Source organism: Arvicola amphibius, chromosome 4 (assembly GCF_903992535.2).
Source record: "Arvicola amphibius chromosome 4, mArvAmp1.2, whole genome shotgun sequence".
NCBI classification, from domain to species: Eukaryota; Metazoa; Chordata; class Mammalia; order Rodentia; family Cricetidae; genus Arvicola; species Arvicola amphibius.
In genome coordinates, this window is record NC_052050.1 from 48605533 (window position 1) to 48623090 (window position 17558).

The 17558-nt window shown below is 48.5% G+C and overlaps 1 protein-coding gene across 2 annotated transcripts; it reads right to left on the minus strand.

The window, feature by feature from the left end:
* Positions 1-11391: 11391 nt before the first annotated feature.
* Positions 11392-17504, minus strand: Fbxo39 (F-box protein 39). Of its 2 annotated transcripts, none has more exons than XM_038327742.1 (4): positions 17019-17504; positions 13890-14996; positions 13178-13354; positions 11392-12607 (listed from the first exon to the last, which is right to left on the minus strand). In XM_038327742.1, exons 2-4 carry the CDS (start codon positions 14913-14915, stop codon positions 12479-12481), a joined length of 1332 nt encoding a protein of 443 aa, XP_038183670.1. In that variant the 5' UTR covers positions 14916-14996; positions 17019-17504; the 3' UTR covers positions 11392-12478. The 2 variants fall into 2 exon arrangements, with proteins under 2 accessions (XP_038183670.1, XP_038183671.1); XM_038327743.1 differs by having other exon boundaries at positions 17387-17467.
* Positions 17505-17558: the final 54 nt, after the last annotated feature.

Consider the following 17558-nt stretch of genomic DNA (forward strand, 5'->3'; position numbering starts at 1 on the left):
TGGGGACAAGGTTCTGATCTAGCATGGCTGTTGATGAGGTTGATATTTCACAGTTCTATGCTATGTATCAGAACCAGCCATGAGGAGCTCACAGGACTTGGGGCTAGGAGAGGGAGCCATTGGAGATCCATTCTACTCGCATGCTCAGGCTGGGTTTTCTACCCCAGGCGTATCTTTTCTTTCTCATAAAATGGGATGCAAACACTTCTCAGGGCTCTCGACGTCCATTTATTCTAGGAAACAATTTGCTACAGGCCTAGATGCCCCCTCCCACCTTCTGGCAGTTCATCGCAAGTCTATGCAAGTGTTACAGAAAGAGATCAAAGAGAAGGTGGTTAGGGGCTCTTTCTCCGAGTAAGTAGAAGGTAGGCTAAGGCCAAGGAGGCTCTCAATTGTCTAAAGTTCAGTCTGGGAGCAGGGACGAGTAGTGGCAAGGACAATCGCTGGTGCCTGCGGTTGTGAAGTCAGAGAGGAAGTGTCCCTGGCTCAAAGGCTCAGAGTAGCAGTGGTGACCTTGTATTTGCTGTAGGATTCCTACACACAGAGCCGCAGTTTCTGATGCACAGCTGGGAAAGACAGCAGCCTGGGCTGGGTTGGGAAGGCAGTGGCATCCTTCAGCGCCCCCATGTGGCAGCAACAAGTTTTACTCCTTTATTTTTTTTCCATTCTGGCTTTGATTATAGACTATTTAGTACACACTGGATTGTTAAATTTTCATTTTTAAAATAAGTGTCAGTAAAGGAAAATAAAATTCTAATTCATGTTATAGATTCAGATCTCTTTTCTCCTTTCTCTTTCTCTCTCTCTCTCTCCCTTTCCCTCCCTCCCTCCCTCTCCCTCTCTCCCTCTCCCTCTCCCTCTCCCCCTCCCTCTCCCCCTCCCTCTCCCTCCTCCCCCCCCTCTCTCTGACAGAGTTTACTCTGTAGCTTTGGAGCCAGTCCTGGAGCTAGCTCTTGTAGACCAGATTGTGTGTTGTACCTGTGCTCCACATTGCTGCATTGTTACTGCCGTGATTACACACCTCTCAAAGGTTCTGATGAAGACACTTTCCCCGCGACTGCCATTCTTTTCCAGCGAGAGCTCTCCCTTAGACAGCCGCCTCTGCGGAGACACAGCAGCTCAGGAGTAGGTCTGTGTGACTGGGAAGGAAGAGCATTGGCCAAGGGACGCTGCACACTCATTCATTCACCTGTCAGCTAGGAAGGGCTCGCCTCCTCAGTGCCCGTCTACACAGTGAGCAGCCTCTGCCCTCTGGGTTGACTTTTGGTGTCCTGACACCCAAGGGACAGCAGGTGGTGAGCACACACCACCAGCCAGAAAACCAGGAGACCTGCATTCTAGTCTTAGCCAGGAATGTCTCTCTCCTTAGGGCTGCCCATAGAACGAGAGCATTGGAGTAGAGCCCTTTGATTTCTGACATCCCCCAAATCTGGTGCTAGGGGGCACAAGGCCTTCTCAGGCTACGGGCCCAACACCCAGGAGTTTAGGAGTTGGGTATCTGCTGTCATCAAGTGGCTAAGCTGAGATGGAAAATCCCTTTCTGAAGCCTAACGCCTGCCTTGTGTTCTGTGACTCAACCACTCAGGGCCTGAGCCCCACCCTTTGGAGTGCCTTTTCGCACCCTGAGTAAGACGTGAACCCCCTGCCCCAGGGCCAGCGGGAAGTCTGTGGGTACTCTGCTGCTCTGACCTGGAAGGGCAAAAATATCTCCTTTTCCAGCTTGGAGGGCAGACTTAGAACTCCTGCCCACTCAGCACAGGGATGGGGCCTGACACAGCCAGCAACATGGCAGAGAAATCATTCCTGAGCGCACGGCTCCCGAGCTCAGAATTTGTTTGGTGCCCGGTTCTGTGCTTAGGCACAACTTGGAGCAGATCCATCGGTCAGCCTGTGGAGGACCCAGAACAAGCTTCACAGCTCCCTGAGCCTCAATTTCCCCATCTATAAAAGCCAGGCCAGACCTATTAAAAAAAAAGGCACTCAACTCACTGTTAGGCAGGCACTGTCATTGTAGGAAACATTATTTCAGTTGTGACAGATACCATTTATCAAAATATAAATATAAAATTCAGGAGCACCAGTTTCATGAGAACAAATTTGTCTTTGTTTCCCCGTTTGTTAGCACTCGTGTGGATTGAGGCCATTCCGTCAAGAGCTGTTCTGGTCCATTTCACAGGGGTGTCGGCAGTAGTCCACAGCTGTCCGGACCTTTGTAGCTACAAAGTCCACCTGTTGCAGCCTCTCTGTCCACTCAGCCAGAGAAAATAAACCTTATTCTTGCCAGGCGCAGTGGGATACATCTCGTGAGGTAGAGGCAGGAGATTCAGGAGTCCACATCTAGCCTGGGGTATGTAGAGAGTCTAAGGTCAGTCTAGACTGTATAGTGAGACACTGTGCAAAAAACAAACAAACAAATAAACAATAAAACTACTTTTAAATGCCATCCTTTAAATCAGGGGTCATTTAAACTTGAATCTTCATTAAAAGAGCTAAAGCTGACAGAATTAAAGTTTTAGCTTTCAGTGGGTCAGTTAGCAGCAGATCAGGGTAGGAAGTGGGCTCTTTGGGAGGTAACAGGGTTGAGCTGACGTCAGGAAGGCAGAGATTTCCTGCATGTGATTACTGACTTTATGTGTCCTTCCCCTCCACGCCCCTGCCCCCCCCCCCCCCCCCCCCGCAACGAACTGGAAAATGGGCTTTCACCATATGCCACACCACTGGCTCCTTAACCTTGCACTTCCCATTTGCCCAAGTGGGAGAAATAAAGGCTTAGTCTTGCTGTTGTTTTGGTTTCTCAAGACAGGGAGTCTCTGTGTAGCGCTGGCTGTGGCACTCAGCAAACGACTGACACTTTCAAATTGTCAGCCATCCCGTGACAAGGTCTGGAGTTTGAACACAGCCGTGCCCGCCTTGAAACAGGCTCATTTTACAGGCAGCACATTTACTTTAAAAGACTGCACTGTTATTGGAAATGGGAAATCAGAGCTGTGTGGTAGAAAGCAACCATAGAGGTGAGTGGGGCGAAACAAAGGCATGAAACTTAGTGTCGATTAGAAACATTGTAAAAGCAGTGAGGAGCTGGGTGTGGCAACCCACGCCTGTCGTCTCAGCTCACCAGAGAGAGAGATACCGTGAGGACTCAAATCTGAAAGACCTATTTGAGAGCTCGTGTGGAGGTTCTACTGGGGAACGCGGCTACTCCCATACCCTCGACTGAAGACTGGTCCTCCTCTATTCCAGGAAGGTCATCCTCTTGGAAGAATGCACAGCTTCAGGAGGGATGAACGTGGAACAGGGAGGGAGGGAGGGAGGAAGGGGACACTTGTCTAGCCAGTCAGATCAGCGGAATCGGCGATGCACAGAGTGACAGACAGGGCAGCCAGGTTGCCCTCACATCTAGAAAGACCTATTTGAAATTAGCACCTACTTTCCATGTATCTATATTCTGTTGTTATTATGAGACTGGGTTTCTCTGTGTAGCTCTGTCCGTCCCGGAACTTGCTCTTTAGAACAGGCTGACCTTGAATTCAGAGATTCGCCTGCCTCTGCCTCTTGAGGGCATGTGCCACCACTGCCTGGTTATAAATGTTTGTTCTTAAGCTAACCAGTCAGGATATTCTTAGCTTGAGCTAAACATAGAGGTTTAGAGAGGAATGGGGGGGGGTGGAGAAAGCTTCAAAACTCAGGTCCCCACAGAGTTTCCAGACAGCTGCCCCTGAGGCCATGTTCCAGCTCCCCTGTTTTTTTTTTTTTTTCCTGAGAACCAAGCATTGCACACAAAAGGCTCCGCAGTCACATCTGTAAGACAGTCTGCTTTCCCTGGCAGCTGACCACAGTCTGTGCCCTAGGAATCAGGATTTGGAACCTGAAACACATAGAGATGGGGAATACCTAAAGGATGCTGGAGAGGAGCAGATGCCCAGGTCCTCTCATGCAGACAACAACAGCCCTTTCCATGAGATGCCCTTTCTTAGTTGAAGCTTCTAGAAGTTTCTATCATTTGCTCCTTTAACCAATATGTGGGAATGGCCCTGCTGAGACCAGACAGTGTGGGGACATTGCAGGGCCCATGAGAGCAGCAGGGTGTCATCTTGCTTATTCTCTGCAGTGGGGAGTTCCCTCCTCCTCCATGCCCACCCAGCAGCCCCCAGGCCTCTCTCATTTGCTTCCCGCCACAGTTGACTGGGCCAGGAGTGGTTGCTAATGGAAAACTGGGTCAAGAAGTCCCTCTCGTGAGGAATTTGGGCTTGGGAGAGAAAGCTACCTTTCCGTCTGGCTGCTCTCGTGGATGGCAGCTGATCTCTGCTATGTGAACCAGAAACGAGAGAGAAAACGTGGCGGCCAGTGTACCAAGACAAAGTGACAAGAGCAGACTCACGTCCCCACCTCTGGAACACCTCCTCTTCTTCTGCACGCAGTTCCTGAAGCCTCTGCATTCTGAGACCCCCCCCCAATCACCTCATGTTGGCCATCCCTGTCCGTCCTCCTCCCAATCGCTGACTTCCAGGGAGTTTTCATGTCTCTCACACAAAGAACTGCCACAGGCCATGGCTGCCAGACTGGAGGCGGCTGGGAGGGTGGGGTAGGGCTGAGGCCACTCTTGACTGTGATCTCAATAACAGCTGCGACTTGGTGGAAATGTAAGGGACGTTCGACATAGTCGTATGGCTTATGCAAAGTCGAAGGGGTAAAAGAGGCTGATGCTGTTTTTAGAACAGCAAAAACTGGGTCTATTTGGGTCCCTAGGAAATATTTTATAATCTCAAATCCAAGCCAAGTCGGGCTTTGGATAGGCTTACATGTATATTGTTGATAATGCAGCCACTAACGCCCATGGGATACTTGCTATGTGTGGTAGTAGTGTAATCTGTGATTTCCATTTTATAGGTGGGAAAACTGAGGCCTGGGAGGGTACCAAACATAGGATTCATACTCAAGTAGGCTGCTGGCCCTTTAGAACCATAGTGGAATTTAGTAACAAAGGTGCTGTGGGTGGAAAAACTGTGGCATGGTTGGCAATATTAGCTCATTGTGGCTGAGGTGTCAGAGTTAGAGTCTGAATGTAAAGTTTCCAGATCCGACCTGGTAGTCTAATACCTTAATCCCAGGGAGTGACCCCATACTTTAAAGCCCTAATCCTGGGGAGTCTGTTTCCTAAGATGACTCACACTCCCTAAATTTAACTCTGCCTTAAGTTAAGGGGGTGGCTAACCACAGTCCCAGGTGAGTGCAAAGCAGGTCTTTATCCGTGACTTAGCTTTCCCAGTGCAGAAGACACCACACACACCACACGTTAAGCGAAACCAGCAACTCAGTTCTGTGAGCTGGCTGCTTTGTAGGCTTTCTGATCACCGCAAATTGTGGTGCACTTGACTGCGACCTGTGCATGCATTCTGCCAGCACAATTCCTCCCCTGATGAGGAGGAATTGTGCTGGTCAGAACTGAGTCTCATAGTGCCTCTGCGTGCAAGGGGGAGCAGGCATTTTGTTCAGAGAGACCTGTGGGTATACACCACCGTTGGCCTAGGCAGTCAACAGTGGGGTCTGCCTCCGCTATCTCTGGGCTCTGGGCGTGTTCGAAACCTTAAGAGGCAGAGTTTAGTGGGAGGTCTTTCGGTCACTGGGGGAGTACCGCAGAAGGAGCTGTGTGACCTAGCTTTTTCCTACTCTCTTTTGTTTCCTGACCGTTTCCAATAAGATGAGACGGTGAGGTGTCTGTGGTCTGTAGCAAATGGTCAGAGATTTGCTAGAGAGAAAAATAAGAGCATGGTAACGCTCTGTGTCCTGACGTGATTGTCACGTACTGTGCACGAGGACGGTCATCACTCTGTGTCCCATAAACATGGATGATCCTAAGTCAGCTAAGGAAGAAAAGGATGTAACTAAGCAGCAAAAATGCCATAAAAATATAGTCATAGCTTTGATTTTACTCCGAACACTTAACTTGAGTTTCAGTGCTTAAACCAAAGGTCTTTGAGACCAAGGGTTTGTTGTGCAATTATTGACGTCACAGGTAAAAGATCTAGGTTCTTGGGCAAGTTCCTGCAGCTGCTGGCAGCAGGGAATAGAACACAATTGGAAAAAAAAACCCACAGGACTTGGAGCTAAGAACCTCACGTTGTATTTGTTTTTTAAGCTCACTATAGTACTCAGTCTGGCCTTGAACTCATGAAAACCTCCTGTCTCAGTAACCTCCTGCCGGGGTAACAGGAGTTCACTGCCATTCCTGACTTAATTTTTTTTTTTTTCTGTGCTGAGGATGGAAGCTAAGGCCTCATGCACGCCAAGCAAGTGCTACCACTAAGCTACATCCCCAGCCCAAGCTAAGAACGTTTTAATCACAGAACTTTGGAGAAGAAAAGTATCACTGTTTGCATTGTGACTGCACGGGCTGGAGAGAAAGGATACCCCCGGAGGGGCAGGCTTAGGAGAGGAGGCCAGGATATAGGGAGAAGCCCTTTTTGTCTAGGAACAACTTGATAGGTGTTTGGCAGCTTGTTTTTTGTTCGTTTGTTGTTAAAAACAGGGTTTCTCTGTGTTGCTCTGTCCATAGATCCAGGCTGGTCTTGAACTCACAGAGATCTGTCTGCCTGTACCTCTCGAGTGCTGGGATTAAAGGTGTGAGCCACTACTGCCTGGCCAAGTCTTTAACATACAGTATATGAAACTGTCTCTACTGGTTTAGACACAGAAACTCATGGAATAATTTTCCTTAACTCCTCTCCCCCATTCCCCAGCCCTTGTAATGAAGATGCTCTAACATTTTTTTTAAAAATGTATTTTGCTTGAATGTATGTCTGTGCACCACATGAGTGCCTGGCACCTGAGGAGGCCAGAAGACGGCACCAGATGGAACCATGGAGAAGAGTGCTGTGTAGATACTGGGAACTGAACCTGGGTCCTCTGGAAAAACAACCAGTATTCTTAATGGTTGAGTCATCTCTCCAGTTGCAACATCCTAACATCTCAACAGAGTTTTATATCTTACACATTAGCATTTCTGGTCTAAACAAAGCATCACAGAAATTTCCATTTGTCCTTCATTAACTGAATGACAGACTAATATTCCCAAATCTTTAGGGTGTGGGAGCATTGCTCTGGAGTTGTGTTGGGTTTGACCCTTCCAGCACTGTCTTTGTGACTTGGCTAGTTTCTCCTTTCTGGAGTTGTAGGGAGGGTGGGAGTGTGTGAATTCACTCCTCACCAATGCACATTCAACAGGTACTCACTTGACTGTCCATCAAGAGCTGTGCTGGGGAAGGGTGAAGGGGCGGAGCCTTCTATTTTATTGCTTACCTGTTAGAGATCTGGGCTCTAAATCTGGAAGCTATGGCATTGGGTCTGCCACCAACAAGCTCGTGACTGTGGGTAGGGCACCTTGTTTTCATGAGTATTTCCTCATTGACCAAACAATAGAAAAGTGAGCATTTGTTGAAAATCTGTGAGCCATGTCCATGTATTAAATTGTTTAATCTGAGAGGCTGACACACATGATTGGCAGGCCAGATCTCACACCCATGTTTCTTGGCTTCTGAGGCCAGGCATTTGGGGCAATGTGGATTCATGTTCACGTTCAGTACCACAGATCTGAGTCCCAAGATTTGCATCCTAAGAACTTTAAGAATATGGGGTTTCTCAGCTCCTCTCACTTTACAAATACCTAAAACTAAGACTCAAAGAGGATGGATGAGGAACTTATTTAAGGTCACATAAATTAGGGACCTAAATTGTCTGAGAACCCAGGCCTCAGGGACCCTGGAGCTCCAGCCCTGGAGTCTTCCCCCAAAAAACCTGCTGTTGTATCCTCAGTTTGCCTGGGGGTGATAGCTTGCATCTTAGCTTAAGCCTATGCAGCACTACTGTGTGTACTTGTGTGTTAGTCAAGGCCAAATAACAAGACACCATAGGGCAAGTGGCCTACGAACAGTAGAGCGTTATCATTAGAAAAGATGCTCACTTAAAAACATGTGCACTTGGGAATCTCTCTGGCTCTGATTTTTCTGGCTCTCCTGGTCTTGACTGCATTTCAGTTTCTAGGGGAGCCTGAATATTTTTGCAGTGGCTTTCCTTGTGGTCGGGGGATCTGGTGAGACCATTCTTTCAAGAGGCCCTTGAGTTCAGAATTATTTTAACAACCACACTGAGGTTCCACATATCCTTCTCACTCTCATTGCCTCTGGAGGTCTTCAGGGGTGACACGGGCTGAAATGTGGTATTGGGTCAATGCAGAGCCAGGGATGGGAGTTGGAGCATCTACTGTGTAGTCAGATAGAACTGAGTAGTACAGACCTGTGAGATGAACCTACTCTTTTGTAGAAAACATGTCCATGCTTCATATAACTCTGACGTTATCTATGATTAGACCAGCAGTTCTCAACTTGTGGATTGTGACCCCTTGGGGGTCATAAGACCCTTTCACAGGGGTTGCCTAAGATTACAAATATTAGGTTCATCTGCCAAACGGTCAGGTCTCCAGCTGATGGTTTCCTCTAACCCCAGAGCCACACGGGATTGGCTAGTTTTGTTATATTATGATGTCACGTATCTTTTCTTAGCAGACCTGTGAAGCACAATTAATAAAAACTCAGAGACAGATATTGGGATTCAACCTGAAAAACAGAAAAGCAAAACGGCCAGCCACTGGTTCTTACCTTGACCTCAGACTGAAAATGGTGATCCTGCCTCCAGGAAACCTCAGAATGAGACTGAGACTGAGAGCTGTCTCCTCCTGTTTTATAATCCTCTCTAGTTCTGGGATTAAAGGTGCGCACCACTACTGCCTGGTTTCTATGGCAAACTAGTGTGGCTACTGGGATGAAAGGTGTGTGTCTGTAAGGCTGGCCAGTGTGGCTGTTTAACTTTTCTGATCTTCAGGAAAGCTTTATTTATTGAGTGAAATGAAATCTGCTACAGACCTGGGAGTTTCCTACAGGTGGTAGCCCTCTTGCCTTCACCAGTCTGATTTTTTTTTTTTTCGAGACAGGGTTTCTCTGTAGCTTTGGAGCCTGTCCTGGAACTAGCTCTTGTAGATCTTGCCTCCCGAGTGCTAGGATTAAAGGCTTGTGCCATCACTGCCCCGCTCCACCAGTCTGATCTTTTCTGATGGCAGGCCAACATGAGCTGTGTCTGCCAATCAACATCTAGGGGTAGTCCCACGGAGCGGTCATGAAAGTGCCTTGAAAAGTTAACCGTGAACGTCAAAAAAGTGGACAAGCAGAAACATGTCTTACCAAAAAGACATGGAAAAACACGGATTCTAGAATGAGCCAACGGTTTTCTTCCCCCTACCCTGAGACAGGGTTTCTCTTTTCAACAGTCCTGGCTGTCCTGGAACTCGCTCTGTAGACCAGGCTAGCCTCAAACTCACAGAGATCCGTCTGCCTCTGCCTCCAGAGTGCTTAGGATTAAAGGCGTGCGCCACTGCTGCCAGGCTACTGTAGTCATCTTATAGCTACTGAAAAAGAGAACAGAATGAAACTTGGTTCACAAGTCTCAAAGGAATAGACAAATGGGCCAATGAAATGAATAGTTCCCCAAAGGAAAAATGTAAACAGCAATAAGCATTTAAAAAAAATCTAACATCTTTAGCCATCAGGGAGATGCAAATTAAAACCACTTTGGAATACCACCATTTCTCAGTCAGAATGGCTATCATCAAGAGATCTGACAACAAGATGCTGGCGAGGTTGTCGGGAAAGAGGAACCCTTCTTCGCAACTGGTGGGGAAGGCAAACTAGCACAGCTGTTACAGATGCCAGCATAGAGGTTTCTCAAAAAGCTGAAAATAAGATTACCATGTAAGCCAGCTATACCACTTCTGGGCATAAGCCCAAAGGACAACCATCCTTCCACAGAGACACTTGCGCGTCCATGTTTATTGCTGCTCTTCTTCATGACATCTAGACAGTGGAACCCATCTCTGTGTCCATCAACAGATGGATGGATAATGAAACTGTGGCTGTGTCTTAGGGTCACTGTTGCCGTGATGAAACACCGTGACCAAAATCAACCTAGGGAGGACAGGGTTTACTCGACTCATAAGTCCACACACTGTTCATCTTCAAACGAAATCAGGACAGGGAACCTGGAGGCAGGAGCTGAAGCAGAGGCCATGGAGGGGTGCTGCTTACTGGCTTGCTCTCTATGGCTTGCTCAGTCTGCTTTTTTTTCCCCTATCATTTTTAAATTAATTTTTTTCATTCACATAGCAATCAGTTTCCACTCCTTCCTCTCTTCCCATTCTCTCCCCTCACTTCCCGTCTGCCCCCCCCCTCTATCTACTCCTCCTCCATTCAGAAAGGGGCAGGCCTCCTACGGGAGTCAACAAGTATGTCATATCACCTTGAGGCAGGACCAAGCTCCTCTCCCTGCCTCAAGGCTGGCAAGGCATCCCTGCATAGGGACTAGGTTCCAAAAAGCCAGCTCATGTGCCAGGGACAGGTCCCGATCCCACTGCTAGCTGCTAGGGGGCCGCAGAAATGGACCAAGCTTCACAACTGCCATCCACATGTAGAGGGCCTAGGTTGGACCCATGTTTTCTTATATAATAACCCAGGACCATCAGCCCAAGGATGACACTATCCACAATGGCCTGGGTCCTCCCCCATCAATCACTAATTAAGAAAATATGCTACAGCCGGATCTTATGAAGGCTTTTTCTCAATTGAGAATCCCTCTTCTCTGATGACTCTTGCTTGTGTCAAACTGACATAAAGCTAGCCAGTACAGGCTCTCACACACAAAGCAACTTTATTTAGGTACAATGAAAATGAAATGAAATTATGAAATTTGTAGGAAAACGAATGAATCTGGAAAGTATAGTATGAGATAAGGTCACTCAGAATCAGAACTCTTGAAGCCACGTGCTCTCCGATGTGAATCGTAGCCTGTAATGTACACATGCGTAAATATAAATGAAGGTACATGTGGGTAAAACTTAAGGTATTAGGAAAGAGAACAAGGAGGACGTGTGATGATGAGAATGAGGGGTAGACTGGGGCCAAAAGGACCCTGATGTTAAAGAAAAGAGACTGGGGGGGCGTTACAAGGGGGGCGGTGACGGGAGGGAGAGGAAGAAGGAGAGTTATCAAACACTTCGTTTGAAAATACCGTAAGGATATCTAATATTTGATAGGTCAATTTTAAAAAAAAAAATGAAGACACTTTAAAAGACATCGAAGGAACAGAAGAAACACCCATGACCCAGCCCTAGGACCCAGAGGTCACTGATTACCAGAGGCCTACTAGATCATGTTCTTAGCTACCAAAAATGGTATCGTGGGTGGGAAGTGGTGGCACAAGCCTTTAATCCCAGCACTCGGGAGGCAGAGGCAGGTGGATCTCTGTGAGTTTGAGGCTAGCCTGGTCTACAAGAGCTAGTTCCAGGATAGGCTCTAAAGCTGCAGAGAAACCAACCAAACAAACAAAAACCAAAAACCAAAAATGGCATCATCATTGTAGAAAAGTTGAAAAATAAAGGAAAACAAAAAAGACAAAAAATACCCAACAAAATTCTACTCCCAATAAGTCTTTGTTACATCTCTTACAGATTTAAAAGAAGTCTTTAGATGTGTTTTATATGATAGATATAATTCTAAATATAGAGATTTGTGTTTTCTCCCATCTTAGCATAGCATTAGGGCACACTGCATTACAGATTCATTATGAACGTGGGTGTAACCACCACTTCTAGTCTGTCTTTGCAACTAAAAGGAGACACAGGTCAAGGCGAGGCAGGATTCTTTCACAGGGCTGATAACCCGGCATCTGAGTTCCTTCCGTGAGAAGTTCTGTCTTAAGGAAGAATGGGCCTGCATCATCCATGGACATACTAGTGGGTTCTATTTGTGTGTGATCAGGCCCAGACAACCTCAAGGTCAGGAGGCTCTGACATGAAGATCAGCCAGGATTCAAAGCATTTCTTGTTGTTATTTTGTTTTTTGAGGGTTTCTCTATGTAGCCCTGGCTGTCCTGGGACTCACTGTGTAGACCAGGCTGGCCTTGAACTCAGAAATTCACCTGCCTCTGCCTCCCAAGTGTTAAGATTAAAGGCATGCATCACCACTGCCTGGCTACAAAGTATTTCCAAATGGGTAAAGTTGGCTGGTAGAAGGTTGGTGCACTGGCTGGCCACACCTACTCCGGAAAGCAGGAGTCAGACTCCCTTAGCAGAAAACTGTGGCTAAGTGGAAATGTCTAAAACCAACCAAACCAAACCAAACCAAACCAAACCAAAAACTACACCAAATGACAAAAAGCAATCAGCCAGGATTGGTGGTAAAGATAGCACTTTAAAGACGCTTGGGTCCTTGCCATCACCAGCAGTCCAGCCTTTGCCAGGCTGTTCATGAGGGTGTGGAACTGACAAAGAAGGAGAGAAGAAAAAGGGATGAGGGCATGGGAGTCCCAAATGTAATTCCCTGAGAACCGCGTTTTCAGGTTAAAGTGCGTCTAGATGTCTTCCTCTGGAGAGCGCTCTTTACATCATGGGGTAGGCGATGACAAAATAGTTAAGTTCTGAATCGATCAGCTTTCTGTATTTCCTGTAAATTTCCCGTAGGGTCCTGTCCTCTTCATTTGTCTCATATCGGTTTGTATAAATTCTCACCTGTGCCAATAAAGAAACACCACACACACACATACACGCATGCACACACATACATGCACACGCATGCACACGCACACACGATGACTACATCACTTAAGATCTGACAACCATCCAAATGCATCTACACACAATGGTTGAATCAGAAAAACCCCAAGCACAGTTTCCCTTGGTACCCATGAGGGATTGATTCCAGGATCTCCTTTAGAATCCACCATGCATGGATGGACGCTTAAGTCCCTTATGGAAAATGGAACAGTGCATGAAAATTATCTCTGAGTTGCTTACAATTCCTACTATAATGTGGATGTTATGCTTAGGGAATAATATAAAAATGTACATCTTCAGTAAAAACAAAGTTGGCAGGCTTCATAGATGTAGAACCCGTGGGAGACAGAGTGTAAGAGACTTCTAGATCCTGCCTGTGAGGCTGGTCATCTCCCATGGACAGATTCAGGGGACAGTGTCTATCTAGTATGTGTTTCCTGCTCCGAATTCCACCCTTCATCAGAGCAGACGTGCCAAGTCTAGGTGTCCCCGCTTCAACCCATGCAAGCAGCTGAGGGTCCTTACCTTTAGTGTACGCAGGGAGCACTGCCTCTCCTCCTGGCTCTTCAGGATCCGCTCCACAAACGTAACATCCAGGAAGGCCCAGATTTTGAAGTAAAACAGTTTTCGACAGGCCAGGATGAGGAGATGCAGCTGCTCGTCGAGCGACTCGTGGTTGTTGTTGAACTCGAATGTTAGCTTCTAGACAAGCACGGGAGGGAGACGGTGGGGAGACGGTGGGGAGAAGGGGTCAGAGGTGCTGGCACTGCCCAGAGTTCTCCAGTGACTGCCAAGTTTGGTTCTTCCCATCCCCGCTTATTGCCAACCCCAGGAACCAAGGGGCAACCTGTCTACTGCTGTGAGCCAGTGGGAAGAGGCTGCCTGTCACCAGCAAGACACCTCCTGGCTCAGGCTTCACAGCTCTACAATAGGGGAAGGGGAGCTCTTTTTGGTGGACAGCCAGCCAGGAAGTTCCCTGAGTCCCGCGTGTAGGCAGTGAACAGTGGTCTTGCGAGGAGGTGCGTGGGAGGCCTGAGAGTGTGCTTGGGAACATGCAGAACTTTGATAAAGAACTAAGTGAGCATGTAGTGGGAACGGGGATAGCTATGTAAAATGAAAAAAGATCATATTAAAAAATCCTAATTAAAAAAAGAAAAAGAAGGAAAAAAAAGAAGCCTAGCCAAGAACAGGTAGCAGGCTTTCCTGTGAACAATAGTTCCTCACAAGCTCCAGTTACCTGCAGTGTGTTCCGGAAGGTAGGCAGGAGATCCGTCAGAGTGGGCCGCATGGACCAGTCTGGGTCACTGAAATAGCAGCTTCTTAGGCTGATGCTCCTGACCGGAATCTCCTGCAGCAAGATCCGGGCCAGGCGCTCATACTTCATGACTCGCTCAAAGAAGAAGTTCACCTTCAGGTTGCTGGCCTCCCTGGCCAGTTTGGCCCAGGACATGCCCCAGACCACCTGGCCATGGGGGTCGTGAACGTGGCATTTGATGTTCATGGTCCGGAGGGTGCCAGCGTTGTTCTCACTCAGGGTCTCGAGCAGCTCGTCGGAGATACAGTTGTAGTTGAGGGTTAGGAAAGTCAGGTTGTGGAACGTGGCCATGGCCTTGTTGAACTGGGAGCTGCCGTAGACGGCCAGGTGGTGGCTGAAGAAGTCCTCGATGTTCAGCTCTGAGGCCAAGTTCTCATTCCGAAGGTAGCTCAGAGAGTTGAGAATGTGGCAGCCTTGCTCCACAGTCAGCCGGGCTCCCTTCAAACTAAGATGGTCCAGGTGTTTGCCCATTTTTTTTAAGAAAAAACTCAGGCTCTTGATGAGCGAGCCTCTGATGCTGTTTCTCCAGACCATCCGGTCCAGCTCCAGGTGCTGGATAGAGAGCGACTTCAGACGGTTGTTACTCTTGCCGAGGCATGACAGGAGGCCTCGCATGGTGACCTGGAACTTCTTGGTCAAGACGGCATTGTAAGGGTTCAGGAACTTGATTTCCAAGTGTTCCAGGTAGCGGCCGAATTTCTTAACGTACCAGAGCGCTGACTCAAACTCGGATGCGTGTACCCTAGATGGCCTCCCGCTGAACGTGATGGTCCTGTATCGCCAGAGGTCAGCTGAGTACATTATCTGGTTCCACTTCCTGCAGACCAGGGCTGCTCTGGACCTGTCCCTGTCTCCCAGCCACCAGAAGATACGTCGCAGGCACACATCTGGCAGAGTGGCCCAGCAGCTCTGCTCTTGGGGCTGGATTTCTTCACCTTCTTCATCCATCTAAGAACCCAGATGTACAGGGTAGTAGTGCGGTGAGCAGGGCTTCCCAAAGCGGGGGAAGGAAATGCAGTCACGTGTTCTCTGTGAGGGGTAAAAAAGGAAGACTGTTACCTGCCAAGCAGAGCTCAGACAACTTTCTTTGCACTTCGACTGTTCTGTATCCGACACTGTGCCAGATGTAGGTGGTTCATTGACAAATCCAGGACAAGCCCCACACCTGTGAAGACTGCATATAGTTCATCCAGGGTCACAGGCCAGCACCCAACTTCAGCACAGCAAGAAGCTGCCTGTGGTGGCATTCTCCTGTAATCCCAGAACTCAGGAGGCTAAGGCAGAAGGAACAAAAACTCAAGGCTAGCCTGGGCTACACAGTGAGTCCCAGTCACCCTGGGCTATGTAGCAAGACCCTGATTCCATTAAAATGAAACAGCCAGCGAGTGTTAGCCCGGCAAGAGAAGCCGGGGTGGGGGTGGGGGTGGGGGTGGGGACAGCACAAACAGGGGTGGGAGTGGGGGTGGGGACAGCACAAACAGTGACTCCCAGTAAGGAGGGCTGCTCCAAGGAGGAGCCGCTGGACTCAAGCTTGGAAGGATGGATGGAATTTACAAGGCAGATTAGGCTGGCCAAGCGGCAGAGGAGAAGCTGATTGTGTTACAGGCAGAGGAACAGTACGTGTGAAGCCACAGAAGTGTGGATACGTGTGATGCATACTGGGTAACAATTGAACTTGTAAATTCTATTTAACAACAACAACGACCCAAAACTTTGCTTGTAAACAAACTGTGGTCAGAAGGTAATATGGAAAGATAAAATCAAAAAAACAAAACCCAAAGCTGGGTGTTGCTTGGTCATAGAGTACTTGACTAGCTTACTCAAAGCTTGATCCCCAGCACTGCATAAGCTGGGCACATAGTGCTTCCCAGACAGTGTGTGTGTGTGTGTGTGTGTGTGTGTATGCTGGATGTGGAGGGGGGCGTTGATAAATCACACCCAGGTAAAGTTACAGGCTAGAAGACTATGTTGGTGGGCTACAGAGCTACAGGTGTGTGTGTGTGTGTGTGTGTGTGTGTGTGTGTAGGTCCAGAGGACAGCCTCTGATATAGGTTTTCACCTTCCACTGTGTTTAAAACAGGGTCTTTTGTGGGGTTTCTTCTGTTTACAATTTCTCTTATTTAGATAGCCTGGATTACAACTACAAGTTTATATGGGTCTTGGAAATGGATTCAAACTCATGTCCCTGCACCTGTATGCCAGTGCTTTACTCACTGAGCCGTTCCCTGTCCCTGAGTTAGACTTTTTTTTCTTTGCAAGGATTCCCCAAATAATAAATGATACTCCTATTGGCAGGAGATAATGGGACCTAGTGGTCTGTTAATTGCTACTGATCTCAGTAAATTTCTTCGTGCCTCAGTGTCTAGTCTGTTAATAGTTATTAATAGTCATTCCTTTCTCCCAGTTTTGGGAAATTTAAATGAACTGATGCAGGGAATACACCTAAGAGGTAGAAAGTGCCGGAAGCTCTGTAAGTTGGGGCCAAGGTACTTCTGCATTTTCTCTGTGAATACAGGGAACATGCGCATTTTGCAAATAGAGAATCGGAGGGCTTTGGGAGGTTAATAAAGGTTCCTAGTGAGAGGGTATTCTAAGTGTGTGGGTGTGGGATTCGAACCTACGCTAGTAGTCCCAAACCTGGGCTTGGTCCACCATAATATGACATAGCTGCCAACCAGCGAGGGAAACTTAAGGCTGTCCCATCACCCGGCGCCCCTCCCACGCGGGCCTCGCGGCTGCGTGGGGCCACGGCTGCCCGCCGGGTGCCTGGGTGCCTCGCGCCGCCCGTTACCGGCTCGCTGCGCCCCGCTCGGGCTGCAGGGACGCCGAGCGCGCCTGCCCCTCCGCCCGCGCTGCTTGCTCCCACGCCGACTCCGAGAGCAACCCTGGCGGCACCCTGCGCTCGCCGCTGCTAAAGCCACGGCCGCCTTTGTGACGCGCCGCCCCCCACTGGCTCTGCTAGAGCTTGCCGATCTCTGGGTCCCAAACTCGGAGATGCCAGAGCCACTGCTGGCGAGGAAAGAGGGCGGGGAGGGCGCATCTCAGACCCACCTGGAAAGCGCTAGGCGAAGGCATGAAGCTGGAGGGAGGCGCATCCTGTGGGGCTCGCCAGGTGCTCTGCTCTTATCTCTGCTAGCATCAGCGAAGAGGTCTGATCACAACTTGTTGCTCAGGGTCGTTCCCCCCAGATTCCCTCCGGAAGCTTTGGGCTTCCATTTCTGTCCTCAGATGAGGATTCCTCCTACCCCCACGTTAGCCGTGGGCCTACACTCTCCTATTCTCAGATGAGGTAACCCCTCAACCCCAAAAGGTGGGCTTCAAATTGAGTCAGCAAGCAGATCTGACTTGAACCTAACAAAGCCTGAGCTTAGTTCCGTTTCCCATCTTCCCCAAGGTGGCACACACCTAACCCCACCCACCTTGCTTGGTGAGTAACCTTTTTGCTGAAGCTCCGGGGCTGCAAGTTGACTATTCTGTCTGTCCCCAGAGAAGCTACTCCTTATCCCTTATTTTACTGCTAAAGGCTTCACCTGCACACCTCCCTCCCTACCCTACCAACCCCCTTCACTTTGTCCGCCCTCCTCTTCCAAA